The sequence below is a fragment of the Diachasmimorpha longicaudata genome, chromosome 9 (genome assembly GCF_034640455.1).
Source record: "Diachasmimorpha longicaudata isolate KC_UGA_2023 chromosome 9, iyDiaLong2, whole genome shotgun sequence".
Taxonomy (NCBI): Eukaryota; Metazoa; Arthropoda; class Insecta; order Hymenoptera; family Braconidae; genus Diachasmimorpha; species Diachasmimorpha longicaudata.
In genome coordinates this window covers 7,436,127-7,463,999 of record NC_087233.1, presented here as the reverse complement: position 1 = coordinate 7,463,999, position 27,873 = coordinate 7,436,127, and the positions used below count along the sequence as shown (strand labels likewise).

The following is a 27,873-nucleotide window of genomic DNA, read 5'->3' as shown; positions in this document are numbered from 1 at the left end:
GAATGATCAAAGATCACTATCCGCCTGTATTTCGCAACAAGTGACTCACTATTATGTCATCGTGGAATTCAAATGCAGGTCCTCGGAGTCGTAAACTTTTGGGGGGAATTTTTTTTCTCTCGAGCGCACCAGATCAAGAGGAGCATCTACCGTCTGTCCGGGGACCGGTTTTTATTTTCGAGTGAATTTTGGGGAGATATTTGATGCCCTTTTGTGCGCTCCATGACGCACTATTGGCAATGAAATCACATTTTCCAGGGGAGTAAGGGGAGAGGGAGTTCTACGGGAGCCATTGGTCTTGTGACGGGTTTACTGAGGAATGTCGTAATCCTTATTTATTTACCGGTTGAATTATCATTGCGAGGTGATCAAGTAACGTTACCTTTGACCGAGGACACAGGGTATTGACCCGATAATTGACATGAACTGGGCCAATAGTTTGAAGTAAATTGTTGCAGGGCTAGTCCTCGAGATTTTTTTTGCCAAATTTCTGGAAATATTTTCTAAAAAAATACTCTTCCTGTCATTCCTCCGACGATCGCCGGTGCAAAATTACTGCAAGTACGGTAATTTTTACTGTAGATTTCTGTTCGCGTGTCGAGTCATAAATTCTCGTGAACAAAAGCACCCTATAAAACCCTCTGCCCTAGAAATTAATATTCATCCCGTGTTTCCGTTCATAAATGAAAATATATCGTATTTATGGCGCTTCGGTTCACTGGTTGAATAGTAAAAAAATCTCTGTCCATTGAAATCCGTAAAAATGTACTGGACAAAAAAAGTAAATACGCGCGTTGAAACTCGACAAATGCCACTGTGACACTGCATCATTCACGAGATTCCCGGTGAATCGATAGTGATCATAGCGACGTTCGTCGAAATGCCCGGGGAGAAGAAATCCGTTGTCTCATCCATTTTACACGGCCAATGAGCACACCTGTATCCTCTAATCAAGTCAGAGAAAAGCCCTCTTCCTTTGATGTATTCCATGAAACACGACTGGATATTCGCGAATAATACAGTCTTTGGGAGGTGGTCCATTATCCGCGGAAAATCACAAAACCGATTATTTTCAGCGTAAATAATTGGATTCCCGGGGATTTAATGGGATCGTCGGCCCTAAAAGGTTGGATGGACTTTCGGCATATGCCCTCACCTCCCCCAACTACCCCTACCTGCGAGTACAGTGAACACATCGGGGTAAATTGAATTATATGCCCGATCGCCGCAGTGTAACCGCCCACATCGTTGGCTACAGCAGTGAGCTATTGCCACGGATGGCAATTATTCTCTAGCCATTTGAAGAATCATTGAGTTGAAACTGCAGAGTAATCCCTCAAAATGTCTGCTCCCTGAGGGTTTACAATTACACTAATAATTGGAATTTCTGGGAATATTTTTAGGCATTAAAAAAGGTTGGCACATAAATACTTTAATAATATTTCATTCAATCCCTCAAGTTCTCGGTCGTTTCCAACTTATTTTGTTCATGAAAAAAATATTTCTGAAGGAAAAATCAGTCCCGACACATTTTAAAAAATTTTGACAAAAATTCCGGATTGAGAGTGACCCAGTGGATTGCGATTGTGAATCGTGGATCAATGACAAACAGACGAGATCGATATCGTCGATGTGAACACGTTTTTCTGTACTTATTAATACGGTCGATGCACTCGAACATAGAGCAACTTCACAGCAGCCTCGACCACTGGGGGGGAAAGGGAGGTAGGGTAGCTCTAATGATTGCACACGTGCTGGAATATCTATCTCGCTTCTCGAGTGGGATGTCTGAATTTTATTTATCAGATCATTCGAATTATCGACCAGCAGGAAGGAATGAGAATTGTTTTTCTTGGGTTACGGGGAAGATGAGCCGAGTCATTGCTATGTGGGAAAAATAATCGCTTCAACTTCCCGGAATTAAATGATGAAAATTTTCTCCCATTAGTGACGCAATTCTTTCATTATGTTATTTATTTTAAATTCAATATTACGATGTCAAAACGTGGAGAAATGATATTATCATTAGGATAATTCAGTCGACGTACGTAATTTTATAATAGAACAAATTAATTTCGTCGCTCAAGCGTGCGTTGAGCATTTTGTTTCGCATTAACCGATACGAGATAAGTGAAATAACAAGGTACAATCAAATACCACTTTGGGGTAAATAGTTATTGCATAAATCAACTGACCAACGTTGAGCTTCGACACATTCACCGGTATTTTCTGGGCAAATTTATTCCACGTAATCCAGCGGTTTTCTACAACAGATCGCGGCAATTTGGATTGTCAATTTTAGTGAGCTCAGGTGGAATGTTGTTTGAAAGGAATTTGTGATAACGTGACGTGTGTACTGTACTTGTTGAATATAAAAACAACGGGGATATTTTATTTATACGGGAATCGAATTTTTACGGGAGGAGGAGTCGCTCCGGTTGAAAATTACGGTTGGACCCGTGCCATGGGCAAAGACTATCGTGGGTGCCCTTCAAACGATTTTTTAGGTACTATCGGCATTATCAAATTACCCAGAACACGAGATAGACCTCGCGACATTTTTCGGGAGCAGGGGATATCGCTCATGCTAATGAAGTGAATTATACCACTGATGAAGATGATTGATACTGTGGTGATGGGTTACTCCAGTGGGCGATTATGCAACCGTTGGTGATTAATGAATTAATTGTGCATGTGTTAAAGTTCGAAATGCGTTAGCATACTGTCGAGACGCGGTGATTGATCGAATGAGCCGAGGAAATGTATTCATTTCAACAGTACGCCAACACCTGCGCCGGCAATTAATATGATTTAGCATGTTTAACGAGTTTTGCAATTGCGGTAATTAACAAGCAGCGGTTGAAAGGTGTACGATGAGGATGAAATATGATTTTTCGGATGACAACATTATCAACTGTATTTTTCTATGATAATAGATCTTTCCCGGTGCTCTTGACTTTTCTAACAATTTTATGATTTAACTATATTTGCTAAATTTATTTTTTGCGGAGAATTCAGGCCATTAATTGATATCAACAATAGTGTCGTAATAAATTGGAGGGTTCCAAATAACTTACGGAGATAAAGGGAACAAGCACGACTTAATTTATGTTCCAATTATGAAGAAAACTGGATGTTTGTTTCCTTTTATGTAGACCAGAAACAGACCGTGCCTTATTCGTCCTCGCCTCGTCTCTGATATTTTACATTTTACCAGATGTGCATTTCCGTCATTGCGCAATTTTCCTGGAGTTCAGCCGTGCACATAGTTTAGTGTATTTGTTCAGCACGAAAGTACCAAGATACATCTCTGCCCGAGACGGCTATTGGTTGCCTTTATGATCTATAACATTACGAATTTTTAGATCGTCTTCTCGGTACAATCGATTAAATCAAAGTCCAGATTTTATTTGACTGGGATATCGATTCCGTGGAATATCCAATGCATTCAATTTCCCGGCCACTCCATTCGGGGAATTAATATGCGAATCATTTGCTGATTTCGGGCTTCACAGTTATGGGCAATTTCATTTTTAATTGAATTTAAAAATGTATTTTAATTCTCATCGCGGCGACGATTTAGCATCCAGAGTATTTCGGAATTAAGTAGGAAGTTTACGATGTTGATGGTTAATTATTAATTTCATAAACGTAAATTCCAACGTTGGAAAATAATTGGATCTCTCATCTCATTAATTGCACCGCAATTTCCGAAAACACCCACTTACAAATCACTGTAAAAATCCTCGTATTAAGTGCTAAAAGGAATTTCCCATGTTGACTTTCATTCTTATCTCTGCACCGAATCAACCCGAGAATAGATAATACCACGGGTGGCCGGCCATTAGAGGCGATAAAAATTCGCATATTATATCAGTAAAATTGATCAGAGAACCCACCAGAAGCCACCGGAGCGATGGTCGTTGTGGACTTTTCCTTTGAAACTTCCCATCTTCCTCTGAATCGCGTATTGAACGATAATAAACAAAAATTTATTTGCGTCCAGCAGCTCGGTGAGTCCCCGAGGCGCGAGGACAGGCCGCGAACCCAAAATTAAATTGAAAAAGTCAAAGAACTTGTAGCCTACACATCAGCGTCAAATATTTATAACAATAAACAGGCGTTAGTTTGGTCAGTGGAAGCACGTCGTCAAACGATTCCGTATGAATCGTTAACCCATAAAGAATTCACCATCGGGTGTAAATCAGCCTCTCGCCCTGACTTCTAGTACTGAAAATAATTTGCAAATTTATGTACTTCCGGTGGCGGATAAAATAACAGACTGGTATATTTGATGATTATAGGGCGGTGGCTGTCTGACGAGTAAATTGGCTTGTTGATTTTTCACTGGTGTATAATCAGCCAGAGAAAATAAGACAAATAAGAAGTAAAAAGTTATAATGATCGCGAGTAGACGGGGGAAATCGGTGAAAATATTCACGAAGTTTCACCCAACTACCCAGAATCGCCGGCAAATATCTCCATTTAATGACTTTGAAATAGCGCTAATGCTAACAACTGTATTGGAACGCGAGTGGAGTTTGTACTAATGGAGTTGATTAAAATATCAGATGTCACGTGATAACCAGTTACCCAGTGCTTTAATTGATTCATGGTCAGGGGATATTAGGAATTGCGTATTGGGTTTTCATGAGCTCGTGCACGACAATTTACGATCAACTACGGGGAGAGAAAAATTCAGGGGAAATTGCCTAGAGCTTTTGGAAAAATCATCTCTCCCATTACATTATATATATACACTATATTAAACGAGAAAAAAAACATTAATGGAAAGTCAAATGAATTTGTCTCAATCTGATGAGACTACGCGGGGAACGTTGGGTATGAGGAATACGATGTTAAGTTATGTGAGCTCGGGGAATGAATCATCTGCTCTGTAAATTTTGCAGACCACCCGTATGATCATCCCTGGAGGATTTTAGATTACCGTAATTATTTTCAACGGCTTGCGCACTGGGTAGAGGCGTGGAATAGGTAACACTGCACCGGGAGAAATACGAGGCATTCGACTTCCCTAAAGCTTTTCATTCAATTTTTTTTGCCGTACATTTTCAGCAGAGTGTAGTTTTTTAATTAATAAACTTGTAGTTTGGGGAGAGGAAGGAGCTTCAATTGTGAGAAATGAATAATTATTTAGTTCCAATTTTTTTTACCACCGGCAAAAATATTTCTTTCCGATTAATGGGCTTTGGGAGGGAGGCTTTGATGTGGGGAATTACTCAGGATTAGTGGGGGCTTCCACTTGAAAATCCCTCTGAAAACTTCAGCTCGTTATCGCTTTGATTTCAAACACCAGCGGAAAATTTCGAGAGAACTCTCGACAGTTTTTTTTTTTCCTCAATTATCCTTTGAGAATTTGTAATTATGAATCTGGCAGCTATTCGAACCTAATTTCGTATCAAACGAGGATACTTCGTAATTATAGGGGTAGAAAAATCAGAGCTTATTTCACAGGTCTTGCACAGCTGTGAGATGATACTTTATCGATATAATTCGAAAAGATAATGGAGTAATAATTTAATGGCCAATTTATCGTTGCATACAGAAATGGACCTAAATTTATTCTCCATTCCAACTTGGATTTCTGAAACGGAATAAAAGTCCCAGAGTAACGGAAACTTTCCTTGGAAATGAGACTTTTTTCTCTTCGCATAGCAAAACAGAAAACACGTCACATTCACGGAGATCGTCACGTCTCCCTACCGTAAAAATATCACAAGTCCGGTCGTAAAAGTGTTCATGACGTTTCCAAGTTCACAGACAATTACCGAGACCCGCGAGTCAGGAATTAGATTGTTCCCCCGTTCGATGTTGACCTAACCGTTCTCTTACGCGATATTACGATTATAGAAATGACAGAGTTATGGCGCTGGTTATAAATAATGCGCCGCGACATGGGGAGTGCTTTTTTCTTCAGGATCATATTGCACTTTCAATCACCATGGCAGAATCGGTAGTTAGCTCATCGTATTCACGCTCAATTCCCCGTTGTCTCATGCTTGATTTAACGATTTGTTGAGTCACGGTTTTGAAGGAAATTGATTCGTCGTTGATTCCGAGTCCTCGTGGTTTTCGCGAAAATTATGGGTGAATGGAGAATAAATATGCTAATGCGTGACATCATGTCCTAATCGAATCTCGTCCTGTCTCGGTATAAATCAAGCGGAGAAGGACAATTTTATTGGAGAATTATTCCATTTTTCATTGAGTGTATCGATTTAATTTTTTTTTATTATGTTTTTTTTTTCATTCTGAAAAATTATTTCCAATATTTTACTCGTATATTACATTCAATATGTTATTAAATTTTCTGGGTGAGAAACAATAATCGTTTACCTCTGTCACGCACAATAATCTATCTCTCTGCACACCCCCACTTTCCCTGATATCTGAAACGTCGATAAAATCCATTTCTCGAGGCACGTGGGCGGCCATCGGTTGTATATCCACCATGAGCATGTGAAAACAAAACTCCACACCAGAGAATCGGGTTTTTCATGCGAAAAATCCGAGACGTTGTGCATCCTTGAGAGAGGGTGCGCCGTCTGGAGCGCGTGGGTTCATTCAGTCCTCCATATGAGCTGCAATTTTTCTCACTATTTTTTCCCCCAGCTCTTGTTCCTTCCGATACGCCGTTGTACCCTCGGGAAAAAGTCAGAGAGCGTGGGCTCACAAAAGCCGAACAAATCCGATAAATTCACGAGTTTTCTCGCACTAGAGGTGAAAAGTGCGGTTCACGCTCATACCTGAGGATAACTTGGGGGCGATAAATTTATTGTAATCTTCGGGAATGAATTTTTATTGTCCTTCGGATTCACTGGAGTTGCCTAAAAGCATCATAAACAAAATTGTTTTTTTTTTTATCGATAAAGATATGAATGAGTTTCCTCCCAATTCCAACCTGAAAAGTCCGCACTGATTAATGTCTTTTCCACGATAAATTATCAGTTTAATCTCCTCAAATAAATTTCTATTCTCCCTGTCAGTTAACGAAGTTGACTTACAGGGCCATAAAGCCTCGTTCTGCCGGTGAAAAATAATGAAAAGTAATGAATGCATTGCGGTACACCGGGAAGAGCCATCACAATTGCGTCACGCAGCCGGCGCCACTGACAGTATACATATTTAGTCATTCGTCACTCTGTACACGTTCCCATTCTGCTTGTGCATAAAACTCGGGTACATTGGCTTTCTTGCGAATTCAATGGGAACGCAAATGTGAATTTTCAAGGCTTCCTTAAACTTTGACGCTTATCTCATCGAGACGCTAAGTTTACCCAGCTAAACGACACATGCGGGACACGCTCGTAGGAACAGTTAACGATGAAGATATTCGCTGTTGGAAATTTTTTGAAATTTATGTGGTGAATGCATTTAAATTGCCAGGGGATTGGAAATGCAGAGAAAAAACTTTGACATTTCCGGTTAAACTCCAATTAATGTTCAATAAATTTCCAATAAAATTTTATATCGCTACATTTTTTAATTTTTTCCCTGTGCCGCGGCACAACCTCGGGTCTCAGGTAAAACATTTTTTAAAAATGTCATCAGTTTGAAGAATTCGATTGTTCGTAACGACAAGAGAGACGCAAAAATTTACCTCCCGTGAATAATGGAACGTGTCGGACACAATAGCCTGAGGGAAGCGCGGCCCATTGAGCGCATTTTTTTTTGTTCCTGTTAGTCGGTACGCGTTAATTACTTTTGTCGCCAAGTGTCCGGCACCTATTCCCGACGCAGAGGACCAAGTGCGAATGAGTCTATCGGGGGGTGACGGAAAAATGTAGTTAAAGCAAAAAACGAGAGATGTTGATAGGGCGAGAAAATTCTCCCTTATTTTCCTCCCCTTAATTGATAATCACTCTGTCTGTGTCAGGTCGAGTCGGTAGATCTGGCGTTGAAGGTCCTCGATGGATCTCAGATGCGGGGCAAGACCATCTCCATCCAGCGGGCGAAATTTCAGATGAAGGGACAATACGATCCGACGCTGAAACCCAAGCGCAAGAAGAAGGACAAGGACAGGCAGAAAAAAATTCAGGACAAGTGAGTGGCAAAATAAATCTTCTAAACATTCAATTTTCTCAACGTCTCGCGAATTTTGATGTTGATCCTCATTGACAAGTAGTCGAGCTTCTGGAAATGAAGACTGACGACGTAATTTTAGTATTCTCGTTGAGTTGTCGGGTATGTAAATCTCCTCGCATGATGACGAGAAGAACGGTAATCATCAAGAGGATAGCTCTTGGCCAGACTGCTTGGCGGTGCTCGGTAAAAGCAGCTGTGGACATTATACTCGAGGATCTCCAAGCCGCCATCATTTCGCGTACATAATTTTTTTTCTCGTTTCATCTTTCATGAAATAAGAGGCATGTTGTACCTTCAGCGGTTCAGTTTTACGTGGACCCTTGCGCGTCCACGGTCAGAAACACTGGTGGGTCCGTTCGTGCCCGACCAGAAGGAAGAGAGTGCATGCAAACGAGCCTCGCGTGGTATGCACACGCCTCCCAATTTATTTACCCAGTCGACTGCACCCGTCTAATTACTTATCTTACTTGTTTGTCATGTTCCGTTATGCTTGAGCTTAAAAATACTGGTGATGAGAGTTCCTTCTTCAATACAAATATAATAGCGCCTGGAGTGACACATTTTTCCCTCGAGTTGATATATTGAACTGATAATTTTTACTCAAGTGATTGTCTCATTTAATTACTGAATGTACCTCTATGGATTCAATATTTTTCTTCTGATGCGACAATGATTTCCCGTTGGAATTCGTTCGACATCTGGTACCGCCATCACCATTTCCACCCTCTCGATAATTCAGGACTTCCATAAATTGGAAGAAAATGGCTGTCACCGAAAACTTCTCATTCTCGGTTTGAATGAGGTTAATATCGCGTCCCGGTGACGCTACCCCAAATGACTAATGACGGAATAGCTTTGAAGTATCTTCAATTAAGATAGAAGTAAATGTCTCAACGTCATGACACATTTCCATGTCCAATCGCTCAAGTAAACCATTTGGAAGACCCTATCTTCTCGAGAAACCGACAAGAATCCATAATTTCTACTTGTCACCTTCGCGTACGTATTCAGAGCACTTTATTATCAATTCGAGAAAGCTTTTACTCAGGTCGTACCAAGGTGAAATTTCGTACCTACCGCAGGTGCCATTAATCACACTTTACCGCTGGATTATTGCATTACGTTGGCAGCGGTTCGCCACTCAATTTTATAATTTTCCTTGAACCTCGCTCACGGTTTCTTCCAGACGGAAATCTCCCCTCTATTTTTCTCACTGATTATCGCCGACGCTTCCACAGAGAAATTGCTGAGGAATGCCGTTATTAGTTAAAAGTAATTGGAGATTATTCGTGTCACTTAGTCTGGCATAATCGAGCCGGGATGAATCTGGTGCGGAGAAATTCCACTGTAGATTGTTTTTGTTCCCATGATTTGGCTTGATTATTCATCAATCGCTCCAGGCATTCGGCACCGGTTGGCGGGAGAGAAAATGGCATGACCTCGTTGCATTTTCCATTTTGATTCGGGGGGAATACTGTTCTTCAAACGGGAGACTGCACGTCGAGAGTTTTGCCTTACGGCTGGATATTGATGATGTTGGGGCTGATATTGGCTGGATACCACGGGAAAGCTGTTTATTTAGCCGAGGGTCGGTAGGCGATACAATCTCCAAAATTAGGGGTGAATTTTGATGGTGGCCACGAGGTTTTAATTTTAGAGGAATTTAATTTTACGGAAAGGGATGACGGCTCAAGATATATTTTTTGACTGGACATGACTGTATCTGTTTTCGCGTTAAGACTAAATTTCACGTAGACATTAATTACTCTAGAGTCGTCCGGAATCGATATCCGGATCATCAGGCATTTTTTCCCCTCCCAAAAAATCCGGATATTGCCCGGTTTCGATTACCCCAATGTGCGTCATCACGAATTCACATGCATTTCAATTTCCTGTTTGTGCTTCATATTCATTATTCGATTACCCAAACGAATTTCGAATGCATTTGAAAAATAAAAAATGCACCACCTCGTGTTTCATTATTTTAAAAATAATGCTTCGATAAAGACACCGTAAATAATCATCGGTTGACAAATACGATACTTTTCTCGTTAAGTTTCGTAGAAGCATGACCTCATCGGAGTCATTTGAGTTTTCCGGTCGAGTCCGAAACTGTGGGCATATTCAATTACCTAGGCGCCTAAGATACTGAACGATGTAATCATTGATTATAAAATTACCCTGTTATCCATTACGAGCATTTGCGACCAATCCCCTGAATCTTCATCATCATTGACGATCCACGATACACTACTGAACCAACAGTCTATAAACTGATCTCTCGATTGCACTAAAATCATCCGGTTTAATCGTCCGAGTGTCATTCACATTATGCAAATATCTCGATTGAATAATCTTATAAAAATACCCAAACAAATATTAATTTTTTCCGCGAATAATCGCGATGAAAGACGGTCTGTCTCACCCCACTTCACCTAGCTGAGCTCAAATGAATCAATTCACTGGTTCTCGGGGTATGACTCCACTACAATGCTAACAGGGTAATTTTTCATGTCGTAGTCCTTCCCCGCAGAAGACACCCACTGTTTATCATGATTTTTTACTCTATTGTTCTCTGTGAACAAAAAGACATTTTCCCCTGCATCGTGATGAATGCTCAGATGCGTAAGAAAATATGACTCGTATTATTTATAGGTACTTAGTGTTTTGTGATATCATCCTAAAACCATGTGCTAGCTAGTGTAAACTTGTTTGTATGACATTAATCGTACCAACATGCCAACATGATGATGATCATTTTATTTGCAGGTTGTTCGACTGGAGACCGGATCGTTTGCCCGGTGAGCCAATGAAGTGTGAGCGCGTTGTCATCATAAAGAACTTGTTCACTCCCGAGGACTTTGATAAGGATGTTGCACTTCTTCTTGAGTACCAGCAGGACATACGATCTGAATGCAGCAAATGCGGTGACGTGAGGAAGGTCACGGTTTACGATGTGAGTTATCGTTATAGGTCTATCATTTTTATCGTTTCTCTTGTTGGTAGAAATCGAAAAGAACTGTCATTACAAGTCATAAACAAGAAAAAACTTGCCGGAATAGTTTTAATTAGGCAATATTCGTCTGGAATAAATAAGGGAATTTGTAATGGGAGGAGGGAACGATTTTGTTATTAGAAAAAAGAGCTCGAGCTCGTAAAAAATTTATTCAGGGAGTCACGCGTCATGCTTAAATTACTCCTTATCCACTGGGTCGTTGAGAAATTGGCACCATCCAGCCCACATGTATTTGGCGTCTTCTTTAGTAGTCAACTCGCTGCATTTGGCCTCACAATTTCTATGCAAATTTTCCTATTCTTTTAATTAAAAATGTGCGGATGATCAACTCGCGGTCTCCATGTCCTCGCGGTACGAACAAAAAAATATCTCAACCATTTAATGAATCACAGAAGTGAGAGTAAAATTTAAACCAGTCCACCGAGCGCTATTTTTCCACTCTTCAGGGGCGATGAGAAAGTAAAATAAGGCGGTTAAAAGGAATGGATAAAGCTCCAAGTGGGAATTTACTTTGACATTGAGGAGATTCACGGTTGAGGCGCAGCACGACTGGGTGTGGTGTCGGGACGAATTTATGGGGTTAGGTCACCCTTCTCGGCTGATTTATTTGCATCTCGCCAAAAAAACTGACTCTTTTTTTTTCCTCTCTGAACTGTTTTCGCTTGAGTCTCTTGTTTTGGGACTGAATAGTTTGAAGCTGAATACGTGAAAAAAAAAATCGTTCCCGGTCCTAGATACATAACATTGATGCGAAACAATAAACGACAATTGCTCTCGGTAACAATGAACAATTTGAGGTTTTCTCCCGCCTCGTGATTGCTCAATTGGCAAATTTACATCATGCCTTGACATCACCATTACTTTATTGTTTCTCCGTTGTATTGTTTCATCGGCATTATTGTAATCTTTATTGCAGAGACATCCTGAAGGTGTTGCCCAGATAACATTTCGTGAGCCAAGTGAAGCGCAGGCTTGCGTACAGTTGTTGAATGGTCGGTGGTTTGGACAGAGAAAAATTACCGCCGATATATGGGACGGCAAGACCAAATACAAGTGAGATATTGTTCAGAAACTTCCTTACCGATAGCCGATAATTAATCACTGCATGATGAATTGTATTTTGCTTTTGTGGGACTCGGTGGAACAATATTTTTTTACCTTCGGTTGGTAAAGGAGATTAATGATTGTATTTTTGTTTTCAAGAATTGCTGAAACCGATGCTGAAATTGAGGCAAGACTTGACAAGTGGGATAAGTTCTTGGAGCAAGAGGATGAGAGGAAAGAGGCGGCAGCGAAAGCTCAAACGTGAAAACAGAAAGACTATAGTGTCAATCGTTATAGATTACGGAATATCATAAGGTGATAAGAAAACAGAATTCTACCTCTCGTTACAGTGCAGAAACAAGAAAATTCATTTAGTCAAGACGCGGGTGTCAGTGATGTATTTCTGATGATGAGGTTAGTTATTTAGCATGTGTTCTTGTACTTGAATGCCTTACCTGAAGTCCTGATATTTTCTTGGACCGACAAAATAAATAGTTATTCCATCCTCCCAAAGTAAGTTAACAAGCAACATTTTGCTGTCCAAAAGAGAATTCTAGGACGAAATTTTTTCTTCCAATAGAAGTGGAGAGTGGAATAGTTATATAATGTGCTTCACAATAGGAGTAATTTATTTAAAAAAATAGAAGCAGAACTATTTAACCTGCTGCGCTGGTTAAAAGTCCATTCCTCGTCGTAACTTCTGGGCTTGATGCGCTATCGCCAGAAATCGGTTTAGATTGTTATAATATAAAGGCACCGTGATAAAATCAAACGAACCGTCAACAACGTCAAAGACAAGAATAATAGTTACAGTATTAAAAAGCAGTTTCCCACAAAATCACCGAGTGGTTGACGATTTAGAGCGCGCCGATGTCCACAAGTAAGAGGAGAGTGAAAAGATTGGTTCAGCCCTCTGTGGAATCTTCTAATTTGCTATTTCGACATTCCTGACGATCCTTGTGGTCGTTTGCCGCGAGGTTCGTGGGACTCGAGACATACAATGAAACAGAAGCGCTACTGTTGCCTCGACTGTCAAAAAACGTGATTCAACCCCAGTTGTGGCTCCTGTTTTTTTGACTGTCGGCCCTCGCGAAAGGAACATTGGCCGATACTTATACAGTCCAGATACCGTGCGAAAGTTACCTGATTCTATCTAGAGTTAATATGCTTTGACAACACCCGTGCTTTCGGGAATCGATGACACGGTCAGGAAGTTTTTAAAGGAGATTGTGATTGTTTTTGTGTCAGTGATTTTACTGAAGACAGAAGACTAGTGCGAACGTATCTTTAAATTTCCAAGACAAGTGTGTGATAAGGTAATTTCTAAAGGGCCATTCTGGACATTTGTCCAGAAGGATAGAAACCTGGGGAACATCCTCTTCAACAATCTCCTCCGACAATGAAATTCATCCGACTAAAAAGCCCTTCACCAAAGAATAAATTATCAAATAAATCCTGCCAAGGGTTAGAGCTCACCTTTGTACAGAATATCATGCATGTACGAGGTTCATTCGTGCGGAGGATGTGGCGCGTATCCCCTCACCTCACCGTAGTATCACAGAATGTCAACCATTATATTTACCATCGTACGTTCCATTCAACGATCCCCACTCGTAATATCACTGACAAATTTAATGCTCAACTATTAGCAGTGGGGGGTGGCGACTTCGAGTATTGTTGAGTGGAGATCCCGCACGTGCAGGATGACAATCCCCTCGGTGAGTTCACGTTTGATCCGGACAACAGTGAGATGGGGTCAGAAATACGGGGAGAAAAAAAATTTTAGTGTGCAATGTCACGCTTGTCTGAACTGGATCTTATTGGATTCACTTTGCGCCCCACCGACGAGGACCTGCTAGATTACACATTGGATTATCACACTGGCATACGTTAAAAACCGATTTGACACGGTCAAGTGTTCGGCATTGAAGAGGACAACGATTTGCGTTGATGATTTGAGTTCTGATGTCACGAATTTTGTTTAATTATTTATTGGGGGAGCAAGTCTATCCACCCATCATCGCTATATTGTCGATGTTCAAGAACATCCATATAAAAAATAACAAGTCTAGCTTTGCTGAAAAATAGTAAAGCATCCCCCCATTTCATCAACTCCTATCCCAGCAGAACCGAAACCTTCAATATCATCTCGAAGAATAGATTCTCCGAGGTAATACTCTCCCACTTGGAAATTAAGCTCAACACCACCACTACTAAACTGTTAATTAAGACTCATTATGCGTCTGGTCTGTGTCAGGGTAATGTCGGTGGGTAGGAAGAAGGACGAATGCTGTAGATAGAACGAAGAGAGGGAGATATGCAGTAAAGGAAAATTCAGCGTCGGTGGAATGAGATGTGGTAAACGAGATAAAATGTCCCGAGCCTTCGCCAGCTAGGGGTTTAAACCCAGTGAAGAAAACTGAAGAGATGTACAGACTGATATGTAAAGGGTGAATTTCGAAAAGAGCTACGAGTTGAGTGGTAGAACAGGGGGATGAGTTTAAAGCCAAAGGAAGGACTTCTTAATACCGGTGCGGTAGCCCTGGGGTTCATTGTGGGATCAATACAGAAACTCCGGACGCGTAGGAGTGGCAGCATGTTGTCTCATTGGACGTTTACCAAGGATTGCTCCGATTGGCTGTGGGCTGGCACTACCAGGAGGCGTATCCACTGTAGTTGTACGAGGAGGGATGATCGGGCGGTCCTCGACCCTACACCGTATGCCTGACTACAGTGTTGAAGGGGGCTAGCCGGTTTGACTAAAAAGACAACCAAAGGGGGGAAAGGCAACACCGACTAGAAAAAGTATCGTGGTGGAAGCGGTGGGAGAGAGGGTGACACGACACCAGGGATACCAAGGTTCAGTTTGTGTTTGCCCACCAGAGAAGCTGTACCAGTGACAAACCTCCGTCCAGTCAGATTAATCTGAAGGATGTGATTATTAATATGTTGATAATTTTCTCATTAATGAGCATCCAGCATTGACGATGTGTAAATGTGATTTGTCACTCGATTGACCTCCACTCGTACCCCAAGGAGATTGGTTTATTGGTGAAGTGTTGTTGTGACAAGAGTGAGTATTCTTCATTGACTTGGAGATTGACTTGTGCTGAGTGAACAAATGTGAAAGAAGGAAAGCCATCATCCGATGATTGATGAACCTTCAGTTACAGTGGATGAGTGATACCCTTAAGTTAATCCGGGATATCTTATTCTTCCTGGAGTCCCTGACAAATCAGACTCTGAGTCATCAACGAGGTCTCCAATGCACTGTCACAGATTCACTTCGCTGTCTCCACCGGCATTTCGTTGGTGAAGGCATGACAATGATTACTTCGATTTGAGTTCCTCAGAGGTGTTAACAACTGGCTAAATTTATTATCTATTAACATCCAGTGCTAGTAATCAGTTATAAATACGAGTGTGGAGGAGGTTAAGGGTGGTTATCCTGGTGCCACGTTCGGATACACAAGTCGGCAGGCTGGCTCTGGGGTGCCGGGTCCCGGGGGTGTCATGAGCTGCCCCGAGGTGATGTATCCATACTATCCTTACCTCTATCAGAGGCCACCGCCGCCCCCGCATCCCAGTCACCCTCATGCTGCATCACATCCACATGCACATGCTAATCCTCATGCTGCTCATCATAGTCCCGCCAGGCCAGCGCCTTTTCAACCTTTCTCCGCGACAGCTACTCATCAGTACGACAGGGTAAGTGATGATATTATTTATATTTATATATATTTATTTTTTCCAAGCTCAACTTCCTGATCAATTATTGAAGTTGAGTTTCTCGCAATGGATTTACCCTTCGTTTATAATTCATTCCAAGTAGTTGATGGCCTTCAGTTTATTACCCGCTGGGATAATTTCCTTTTGGTCTGAATGCTTTCACAGAAGGGAGTAATCTCTCTATACCTGGGGAGCATTCATATAAGATAAATGCTCACCCGTCAAATATTCACCTTCAACTTATAATCCCCAGAACAAATTGTCCGTCTAATCCGATTAACACCTTGTCAACATCATCACTCTAAGGGGATCATCATTGTGCTTGGACATATCCCCATAACAACCAAACATACTTATTAAATCGTTAACAACGCCCCTCAAACAATCCATTGAAACTTGAGTCCCCGATAATGGTGTTTACAAAACATTCCATCAGCCCCGCAGGCAAAAAGGAAATCCCTCTAACCGTCGGGGCGGGAAACAGGAGAGGAGGGGTTTAAAGAAGCACTCGAAAAATGCCTCTGTCTCCTGAAATAGTTTTCTGGTTCCTGACTAGTCTCAACTTCTTTTTCTTTTTCGTTCTTTTTTTTTTTTTATTTCTCCTCGAAACTGCTTCTACAGTGCGTCATTTTAATACGTCTGGCGGGAGGTCAGGCGTGCTCCTGGTGGCCGCATCAACGCGCAACGGGGTGTCGAGTGGCGTTTTGCACAACCGGTGTGTGTGCTCCCTATTATTTCTTTTTTATTTTACTTTCCTTACCACATGTCTATGTCCCGTTCGGCTGTTAACCGTTTGACGCGACACTTAATGTCTTCATGAAGTTCAAATTCGCGGGGATGAAGTGCGAACAGACAGTTGGCGGGTTCTAATCGTTTCATCGGATGATAATGTCGGGAGTTTGTTTAAGGGATTCCCTGCGAAAAATCTAAATGCGGCACCAAATCGGCATTTCAGATCTTCAAAGAATTCGTGAGTTACAAATTCCCAAAGACGGAATGGTATTTTCTAATGAATTCGCCCGATTTTTCGATTAATTTTTCCTGTCATCGGGAAAATTAACTCATCCTTAGAACAGGTACTAAAAAAAAAATATCCAAAGTACTTCGATATCCTTAAATCGAGTGTTCAGTCATCTGTTGTGAAAGGGTGCACTTGCATCGAATTCCCGTCGTTTGTCAAGCGATTGAAATCTCAAAGGATCGACACATAATTAATTATCGTCCACTGCATCCGCAACTGTTACTAAATTGCGGTGTATCCGGAGCTCACAGAGAGAGAAATGGTATTAATGATAATGGTGTCTCATGAATTATTGGATAATTAAGGGGATTAATATGGGATTGAATTTCTGAGTGACTCCGAGGAGTCTCTCATCTCCCTCCCTCCCTCCCCCTCTGGGATAATATATTTTTAATTCCCCTCACCCCGTCCACTGGAGTTGAGGAACCGGTGCGTTACACACACATATCTGCGGTCAGAGGCCGAACTTTCAGCGTTTTACAGCAATAAAGCACACTCGAGTCTCTCTTCGTCTTATGTGCGCGCGCGCTTTGCGGTGCGGTTTTTCGGTGCACGCGAATATGCGGAATAAAAGGAAAGGAGAGATGCCACGAAAGAGTTTGAAGAAGATAAAAAAAAAAATACATAAAATAAAAAATAGTGGTGAGGAGAAATAAAAGGGAATGGAGGAGTGAGATGGGCTTGTGAGGGAGAGGGAGAATGAGGGAGTTATCCGCGCGCGGCGCGCACCCGTGAGAAAACGGGTTGATCGTCCGCGGAGAGTTTTTAACGTTCCGCACCGCTGTACGAGCCGAGTGTAACCGCGCTCGTGTATTCGTCCCCCTTCTCAGCCCCCCCTGACACCGCCGGAATACGCTCTCGGCTATTAATTCCCTGGGTTTCTGGGCTGGGTGAAAAAAAAGGGAAATAAAGATGAAAAGGCGAGGGGAAATTAAGAGGAAAAAAAAAGGGGAAAAACTCAGATGCGAGACACCGGTCAACCGCTCCGTTGGCAGAGATGCAAAAGCTGGGACGAGGCGTTGGGTCAGGCCCTAAATAAAACGAATAAATGTTTAAATAAAAGTAAACTTGTGTCTCGAGGACGCACTATGCCGACTGCTTGGCCGTCGCGTCCGTGAACCCCGGAGATACACATAATACGCCCTTTTTTTTACAACTCGTATTTCTTTACGCGCGTTGTAAATTATTAGTATCTCGCGACGGAGATTTTAGTGAGCGTTTTGATCAATCAGGGACTCATGGTTGGGGTAATGTTTCAAGTTTTTTTTTCTTTTTTTTTTGAGGGGCCGAGGGGGCTTGCGGATAAAGTTTTTTGAGGGCTTGTTTTATTCATCGCGCTGACACGTGACGAATGTCTTGTCTTACCGATCGTTGTTGACAGCGATTGGATGCTGGCCGGGAAAATGCCGACGGCAGCCGGAGCTGCCGACGGTACGGGATAACGCAGGTCTGTCGTGAGGGAACGGAGGATATTGGTGAACAATTTTAGTTGTCAGGAATCAGTTGATTTTTCAACCTTTCAACTTCACTTGCCACAATTATTCAAGCAATTTTTAATTAACGTACCTCTTCTCCCCGGGGGATTGATTGATTTCCCTCGAATTAAAATCTCGTTTTAAAAAAAAGTCCATCAATGTTTATGTAGATGTTGAGCATGGTCCGTGTCGTTTCGATATGTCAGTGTGACGGGACGTGTCGAGTGCAATGCAAAGGATAAAAAGAATAATCGGTCTTAAGATTGTACCACTCTGCGAAGAGAAGCCGCGCGAAGACTGAACGGAGTGACGTAAGACGTGCAGAGAGGCGCGAGAGAGAGGGACAGGTGTGTCACCCTGGTTTTCTCGAGACCCTTGCACAAGAACCCATGCCCCGTATCGTTCATTAGCACTCTCGTATCACTTCTTCTGCAAGTCCAACTTCCTGAATGCATTCTCATGATCGATATTACTCTCGTTTTGTCCGAAGGGGGAACAAAAAATGCTGATAATTCCGCAAATATCGTGGCGAGGGGGGGAGTGGGGAGGAAATCAATGCGTTGAATCTTTATAATACACTTTCGCAATAGACTTCCGGCTGAGGATAAAATTAACAGAAATAATTAAAACGATTGAATGAGGAGAACGAGTCGCCGCTCGATCCGTTTGGTTTTCCTGGGTGTCTCTGTCGTTACGCAATGGAAAAAAAATAGAGAGGGGAAAACCAGTATCGGTGGACGATCGGTACAAAATTCTTTTTCTATCGTTTCCCGGATGAAGTGTCCCGGTCAATTGCCTTCCAGTCAGCGATGAAAGGTGCAGGATTTTTTTCTCACATTCCGAGTTGTTTTTTTTTTTTTTATTTTCGGGGAATCGCTGACTCTTTCACTATTATTTGTTGTAAGAATTTTTTATATTTTTATTCCATTGGAGGTTGTGGAAAATTTTGTAATGAATGAGCTCCGTAAATTTTTACTGGACATATACCTCCGTCCACAGAAGCTGGCCACAAGTCCCTAATTAACGAGCGGTTAGCGTGAAAAGGTCGAAAAATCAAGAGAAATGGAAAAGTCATACGACACGAAAGGTTTTCGTAAAACACTTCAGGTATAATTCAGCTTCTGTCCTCAAAAAAGCCTTGCCCGTTTCCTCTTTCCCCTCTGGTTACACCCGCTCAAACGAACCGCGCGCATTATACCTGACCAAGTTTTACGATGGTCGCGCCAAGGTGGCGATGCATCCACCCCCTTCTGTTCCCCAGGGGTTATCGTGACCGCGGGATCTGTGTACAGTCCTGAAACACCAATGCCTGACTCTGTCGTACGCGCACTCGCATCCACTTGGCCAAGACCAAGTGAGAAAAGAAGAGATAAAATGTTGGAAAAAGGGAGAAAAATAAATGTCGTCGAGGGGCGAGGGAGCACTCACGACTATGGGTCTCTTTTACCCTGACTACGTTGTGGAGAGCCAATTTGGAACAACGGCGAAAAAAAGAGACGCGTTTCTTTATTCCGTGGTGACTTGTTCGTTTCGGGGGGGAATGGAGTCGTTTTCTTCGAGTCCTTTGTCTTCGAACAGAATTCTACGGGGGTTTTTAAGGGCCTGATAAATCGGTAAATCGATTTTAAATGGGGGCTGATTTTTAGGGGGTGTGGATGTCTGATTGTGGGGAATATTATGTCTCTATTTGTGTTTCACAAAATCAAATCAACAATGATGGAGTGAGTTTTGGAATAAAATTTAATAATCCTAATTATTCCGCGGATAAAAATGTAAATGACATGCAATTATTGTCCACGTGGCACTCACACCCTCCCAAGATTTTTTTTTCGTCAGTTTTAGAAGGCGTTTAGGCGTTGTAAATTATAACGACTCTACTTTTTGCCCGCCGTCACATGTTCCCACTCGTCCAAAACTCCTTCTGCCCTTCGGCTCTCGTACAGCCTCTCTGTATTTCCTAGGTTCACTGTAACATAAATTAGACGGTGGAGACTTGTGTCTCGACACTGGGCGAAATTTTCAAACCTCCGCGCCTGTTTCAAAATGTCTCCGGGTGTGTGTGTTTTGTGTGAAAGCCCCTGGCTCTACAAAAATACGCTTGCGCGGTGGACTGCGTCGATATTACCCACACAGGGCCCCCTTTTCTTTTTTATTTATTTTTTTCTATTTCAAGAGGAAAAGGGAAAAGAGGAGATGAAGATAGGGAAAGAGGGAAAAAAATATTGACGTGTCGCGCCTCGTTATGCCACTCGTTTACATATCTCTCGGTCTTGATGGGAGTTCCGCTGTGCTTTTTTATCCTCCAGTCGTAATTTTTGAGGCATTAAAAAAATTCCATGTGATTTAATTGATTCTTCACAGTTCTAATCAATTTTAAAAATTCCAGGGAATGTTAATGACAGGTTTATTGATCGATTAATCATAACGGTCGATGAATTATTCATCCACGAATGCATTCCTCTATATTGTTTTTGAAATGAAGAATGTTGAAATAATTAATTTGAATAAAAATTAAATGGAGTAAACTTTAAACCATAATTTAATTAGACAAATACATTTCCAAGTTCTATGATAATTATTTATCACTTCTAACGTTCGCTCAACAACTTCGGGAATTTTTTATTAACAAAAATAAAGTAACAATTCGCATACAGGACAGAGAAATTTCGATAAAAAATTTTGAATTCCATTAACACGAATAGCAAAGACTCGTAACATTCGGGATTTATCTTTCTATCAATGTCCACTATGTTTGAAAAATACTAATAAAGAAGGAAGCTTGTGAGCATGAAGAATTCGCGTATCGGGTGAATGCATAACATACCACCAATTTATTTACAAAAAATGAGCATCGGTAATTGAAGTTCTACAATTAAAAAATCACCTTTTTGTCAAGTGGCTTTTCCAAGCAATTACAATGTTTTTCTTCCAAGTTCCGCGTAAATTTATGGATTTCGTGAAAATAATTTGATATTTTTTGTCGCGGGAGGACGATTCTTGAATTGAATTCATGTCCTCGTATTCGAGCGAGTGCTTGAGGGACGTACGACTTCAGGAATTCCTCAGCATCGTATTAGGAAAGATCGAGCTCGTGCGCTGTAATTTGTTGTTGACGGAATAAATTTTCACTGCACTGGCATTTTTTTACTCGCGTCGTCAGAGTTTCTTCGACAGTCGTCAAATACCATCTGGCCATTCCACACCCTGGAAAATTATTCATTCAAATGAAATATATAATTTGATTGAATAGTATAAAATAAAATTTTTATTTACATGAAATTTCGTTCCAGTACTTAAAAAAATTTAATCTAAATGAAAATTTTATTTCTTGTCCGTGGGATTTATGTGTCTAGTCACTGGTGGTATTGATTCTGCCTTCGATAGAATGTTTTCTTCGATTATGAGAATTGAGGTTACCTTCAATTGTAACAGGGATTGCCTTGAGTGCCGAGACGTCCCGGAAGATTTAGGGAGGACATTGAAAAGATGTGGAACACGTGTAGAACGATAGATCAAGGGGAAAAGACGTGGCGCTACACTTTGTCAGCGGCTCTTACCACGCCCTTGAAAAACCCAAATTATGTTGCGTTCCATCTGGTGCGTCGTTGAACTAAAGGTACATTGGTCCAATAGAAATGTTCAATTAAATCACAACAATTAATTTCCCCATAAAAATACCAACAAAAGAATTCTTAAACATTAATCAACGATTCAAACCTCCACTGGCGATGCCATAAACAGATCGAAATGTAAAAATTAACTAACATCGCGATAATTGACGAAAAATTGAAAATTCAGAGGGAAAGAAATTCTTCGCGATACGAATGCAAATGGAACTTATCTCTCTCGCTTTAATTTCGCCATTCACGCCGATTAGATCTTTCAATTCCCGACACGTAACACCAATTACAATAACAACCGTTGAATGGCGAATAAATATTGTTCCCGATTGTGCGCCGTCATCCCCTTATATTTTTATTTCGCGTCCTGATTCATAAATTTCCCGGACTGAAGAGCCACTTCCTCTGTCCTCGCCCATAATCAATGATTTATTTTTATTCGATTACAATTTTTCCTCGCCTCACAGCACAACAAATATTCATGAAATAACGATAAGAATCATTGGAATTGCCAGTTTATTTCATTGCAATAATTCATAAGAGGGAAGAAAAAAAATTCTGAAACACGAAGTCTCGGCAAGTGAATAAATGTTCCTGTAACAACATTTGTGGCTATCAATAACAGTCAGTCGGATGCATTTGACAATTTCCCACTGACATTGACTTATTCAGTGTCAAAGTGAACCAACACCAACTATTATCCTTCACCTCAGTCCCACCGAGAGGGGGGCCCCCGATACCCGCGGAAGATCGAAATCGCGTTCGCGTCAGTCGTGTGGCACACGCAGTACGTCAAGTTCGTCACGAGACAGATAATCAGGACGTGGAATCTAAGCCTACACAGGTCCCTATAATACAACGGAGGGACTCATGACATGTTAGCTGAAGAAGAGACGAAAGAAATTCTATCGTTTTGTTCATCAGGAGGCTTTTTTTTCCATTCGCATTTTTTTTTTCGATGTATTTCGGGACACGGGAGACAGTGGAATATAAAAATAGAAATGGAAAAAATGAAACAAGGCAGTTTGAATTCGAGGAGTTACTGTGGGCCCCCGTGAATGTGTCCATCTGTCCACTGTCGCAACGGCGAAATGCGAAAATCTGCAATTCAATTGAACGCATTGCCCGGTTTGTCAGGCCAGATCGTCCGCCAATCGTCCATTTTCAGCCGGACTTTGGGACATTTTTTTAAGGGAAGTTTTAACGTTTCTTCACTCCGCTGGTTCACACGACGTAAGAAAATTGGGATGTTTCATGACGTATGTAGTGTACAAGGGGTTTAGGATTTTTGTAGCCAGAAAAAAAAATTGTTCAGTTATTTATGTGATTCTTTGACATCTTATTGAACTCTCGTTCAACCCATAATTTTTTTTCTGACAATTTTTTCTTATCAATTGAATTTCTACGGAACAATCGAACGATATTTCAAATAACTATTTCCAGAGGTCAAAAATCTGAATGAAACAAACCACTTTCCTCAGCCTCTCGTGCCACTCCCGCATTGCGTAACCCAAATATTATTCCAAATGGTGAACGTGGAATGTCCGAATGGCCCGGCCTTCGATTCCATCTGGTCGTGCCATTTGCAATTCCAAGCGGCCGCTTTTTCTCGACCGACAATTTTTTCCCACCCCCCATACGCTCCCAATGATCAAAGAAAAAATCAACCAGATAAAAAGAGAGCAGGAGGAGAGAATGGAATCAAGGGACATCCTAGCCACGTATCATCACTGGCGCCCGAAGGCCTGCACCAGGAGCCGAAGGTCTCTTCCTGACTGTCGCTCATCTATCCCCCTCGCATTCTCCTTTTTTCATTTATCATCGCGAATTTCCGGGACTCGAGGTCCCCGCGTCCCTGCACTTTGAATTCGATTCCGATCGTGGGATTTCCGGTTTATCGATTCAGGCAATCGCGATTTGTGCTCGATAGGGGCCCCGATAGCCGCGGAATTCCCAGCAAATCGTTTATTCTTCGCAATATCCCCGCAACAATGAAAAATTCATCGACAATTAATTTAATATGAATTCGCGGCGCGAAATAGCGCACTTCAAAGGGGGAGGACAATACAAAGAATATTATCGGTTTCTCAATTTTAAAAAATAAATGTACGGGTGGAATTAAGTAAATTAAATAAGTCTCAGTCGCCTTCACATGACCCTAAACAATTTTTTCCTCCCCCTTCGTCTGCACTGTCACATCCCCCCCCATTAGCAGGCGCGCAGTAGGAACACGAGGGCGGCAGCTGGCCGACGAGGACGACAAATCATACTTCTGACAGTCTCGTATCCTCTCCACCTCGTTGAATCCGCATTGCTCCACCCCATCCCCCCATACCTTGGTTGTAAAAAAAAAAAAAAAAAAGTGCAACTCCTGGGGCAACACAACCGACAAAATATCGGGCCAGAGAGATATCCACAAAATAGCTGGACATCACATGTGGCAAATACACGTACCTCGGTGCTCGGTTCTCCACAGCCATGGGATACTTAGAATTGCGAATGCACCTATGGGATAATTGCTAGGAGTCATAAGATTCAAGGCGCCCAACGGGTACAGCCGGCTCGTCGGTCAAACGCACTCGGTATTCCAGTAATGGAGGCTTATCGTTTTGCCGGCTACCGCGTGCGGGCGATTCCGATGGAAATAAAATGAATAAAGATGAAGGGGAAGGGGGTGAAAAAAAAAAATCATTGACAGAGCGATAAAAAGACAGAGGTAAAGTGACTTTACTCCTAGCACAAGTTGGATTATTAATTCGCCACTTACTTGGAATACTTGGCTACTTATTTCGACGATGCAAGGGCTGGATTAGGCTTGTTTATTATCTGTCTGGTTGGAAAAACACACAGCATCCGAGTACAGCCCGCCATTTTTTGCCTTTTTGTTGTGCCGCGAGGGCTCACGTTTCCAATCGAAGCGAGAATTGGTGTAAATGAATTCCACTGCATGTTCCGCTATTTTTGCGGCGCATTCGGGGTAATTAGGTAGGGGATATATGACAGGGTGGCGAGGAACTTGCGTCATGGGAGACCTCAATTCGGCGAGGGTCGGTCAAAGAACCATCGAGGGAAATATTCAGTAAAAATTACGGAATTGTGAATTTAAATGTAAATTTTTCTCAAACTTGGGCGGAAACTTTTAAAAATACCCAGAACTTTGACAGCTCTATTTTATTGCACAAAAAATTGATTTCTGTCACTGCACTAATTCTGCGAAATAGCAAATGTCAAACAGTCGTATCCAAATGAGTGAAAAATACTCCACAACAAAAAGTAATTTCAATTCATTTTGAAAAACATGCCATCGACTTTTCTGGAAGTGAATTCCCCGAGGAGGCTTTCTCTCCCAAGTCCCCTGGGAGTGCAGCCTTATGGGACAGCGTTTCCAGTGATGGCCGAACCCCCGAGAAAAACCATCCCATCGTATTCCTCTGTTCATGCGTCGATTTCAACTAATTGCTTACGATTAATGCTACGAAAATAAATTCACCAGTTTTTCCGCCATTTCGGGAGACTAAACTCGCCGAGATTTACGGTCAACCACAATCGTCCGCCGACAGGGGCCCCCGGGCGCCGCGACGTCTCACACCGATGTGAATTCACTTGACGTTAATTCCTACCAAGTGCAGGAAAAATGTTTTTTTTTTCCCCGCAAATCCCAAAGCCCGAGTGATTTATTCCCGACGCGACTACTTACCGGCTGAATTACGATGTTTACCAATTCAATTAGAGGTACATCGGCCACTCCAGCGGCATTACGATACATTTGTTTCGGCATTAATTCAGTGTAACGGCTGGCTGTCATAACAAAACTATAATAAACCGTTCATTGGCGAAATGCCAGTCGCTGAGACAGTGAGCCAGGGTTTTGCCGAGGTGAGGGTGTACGGCTTCATTAAATATTCCGAATCGTTCGGACATTGCATTGTGAAAATTCAGGGAACAAAGAGTTATGAAGGACATTAGAATGATTTCAGAATTCTTGAGGGGTTTTGAATGCGCGACATTCCGTGGAGTTCGCAAATTATTGTTGAGACAATTAATCGCGGCTGGGGTGTGCAGCATTGAGCGATGGTGATCAAGACTATTTGTCTATTTGATTTAATTTTCATTCCGGTCTGTGAAAGAACCGGATTTTTTATTGAATTATCTATTGGTTGGTTAAAAATAGTCAATTGACTCATGTCAATTACCAATGAACTCAAAAATTAATTGAATAACTATTCAAAAATATTTCCCGTCACTCAAATCCAAATGAACTCGACTTATCAATTTTTTACCCTTTACGGTTAATCACGAGAGTTTATTTATATTCTTAAACAAGCCTGTCTAGAGTAACCAAGGTTCATTCACCAAGTTTTCATAAATTCATTGAAGAGGAGTAATTTTTAAACAAAGCACTAATTTCCGAACTCCACGAACTCGTTGAACTCATTATTACAAAAAGCCAAAGGAAAATAGCTGAGATAATAAATGATTATTAAAGAGATGGGGACGGGCCGGCTGGTGAAAGAAGTTTTCCTCAGTGTAAGGAAGGTTATATATATGCCCCCGGGCTTCGGGGGGATTCCTTTGATGTCCTCGCGCTCCCGGGATGTTCAACCCAAGCGACAAATTCTTCGATATTCACGCGATGAAAAGCCTCTCGACGGAAGATTAAACTCCGCTACCGCCTTTTCATCGACACTGAATTCAAACGAACGATTAAATCTTTTTCCGGGGAATAAGCATGTGGTTGACTTTCACTGTGGGATGGATTTCAAAGAAAGATGTAATTATCAGCAGGGGGGAGGGGGGAGGGCCATTGAGGGTATGTGTGTCAATTGTGGGCTAATCAGCCAATTAAATTCATTATAAACCGTAGAATGGGAAACGCGTTTAGCCAGTGAGCGGCTGACGGCTTGTCACGTGAAAATATCGTGACATTATTACTGATCTTTAAAAAATCGTGAGCATTCGATGTGAGAAAAATTATGTTCCACCCTGTTATCAACATTTTATTTATTTTGGGGCGTATATAACTCCAAATGGGTAACGAATTAATTCACTCAATCAGGAAAAGTTGACTTACGGCCACGAATGTGCCTCCACTGGAGTAACAGCATCTCGGAAACATCTGTTTCCCCATCAGCAAACTCCGTCCCAACTTTTCAAATTTTGTCATCCGCCTTTGGTTGATTGGAGTGGCTAAGAACCCGTTGGGGAATGTATCCTCATTAATAAGAGCCGATTCCATGCGCGTTTTGGTCGCCACCGAGCCACCACCAGATGCATCCGCAAGGCGCAACAGCGGGAAAAGAAGATTCCGAAAAGACCCCAAGAATTTCTGGCACGGGTGTACTTTCATCATTTTTCGCTGTTAGTGGTGCTCGACAATGTTTCTCCCTCTTTCTCATTGGCAATAGCCGTGTGTCACATTGATCGCCAGCTCAAACGCGTCACAAATATGCAAATTAGACTGTCCGGCATTTTTCAAATATCGTACCGACTCCGGAGATGAATTCATTTGCCCAGAAAATACTTTACACAATTTGTGGAAATTGTTGACATACCAGGGGGAATTATTTATTCATTCGAGAAGTAGCTCTGGTTTTGCGGCTTACTAATTATCCTCACTACTGGAAACAAGCTGGCTAGACAGTGTGGGCATAATTGAGAGTGTTGGAGTGGGATCACAGGAAGTTTCGGGTTTTCCACACGTTCTCACGAAGTTCGGTGAACAGTTCAACAATTAAGACGCTAATGTGTGTCGAGATGAGTAGATGAGGTAGATCTCGAACGCCTCCGGTGCATTAGGGGGATGACAGGTGTTAATCAATGAACCTAGCAAGTTCTGAGTTGAATTGTGGCTCTTCAGGAGTA

The 27,873-nt window shown here is 41.8% G+C and overlaps 2 protein-coding genes across 3 annotated transcripts in view; both read left to right on the top strand.

Moving 5' to 3' along the window:
* The window catches only part of LOC135166050 (17S U2 SnRNP complex component HTATSF1), a 40,969-nt gene extending 28,286 nt beyond the window's left edge, over positions 1–12,683 (top strand). The window contains exons 4-7 of the mRNA XM_064127979.1: positions 7,898–8,064; positions 10,876–11,062; positions 12,039–12,175; positions 12,326–12,683. Of these exons, the coding sequence (XP_063984049.1) occupies positions 7,898–8,064; positions 10,876–11,062; positions 12,039–12,175; positions 12,326–12,431 (597 nt within the window). The 3' untranslated portion in view covers positions 12,432–12,683. The remainder of the gene's footprint in view (positions 1–7,897; positions 8,065–10,875; positions 11,063–12,038; positions 12,176–12,325) is intronic.
* A 145-nt stretch (positions 12,684–12,828) lies between these two features.
* LOC135166052 (protein vestigial) overlaps positions 12,829–27,873 on the top strand; it is a 42,578-nt gene continuing 27,533 nt past the window's right edge. For both annotated transcript variants that reach the window (XM_064127982.1, XM_064127981.1), the window contains exon 1: positions 12,829–15,874. In XM_064127982.1, coding sequence (XP_063984052.1) covers positions 15,680–15,874 — 195 coding nt within the window. In that variant the 5' untranslated portion in view covers positions 12,829–15,679. The remainder of the gene's footprint in view (positions 15,875–27,873) is intronic.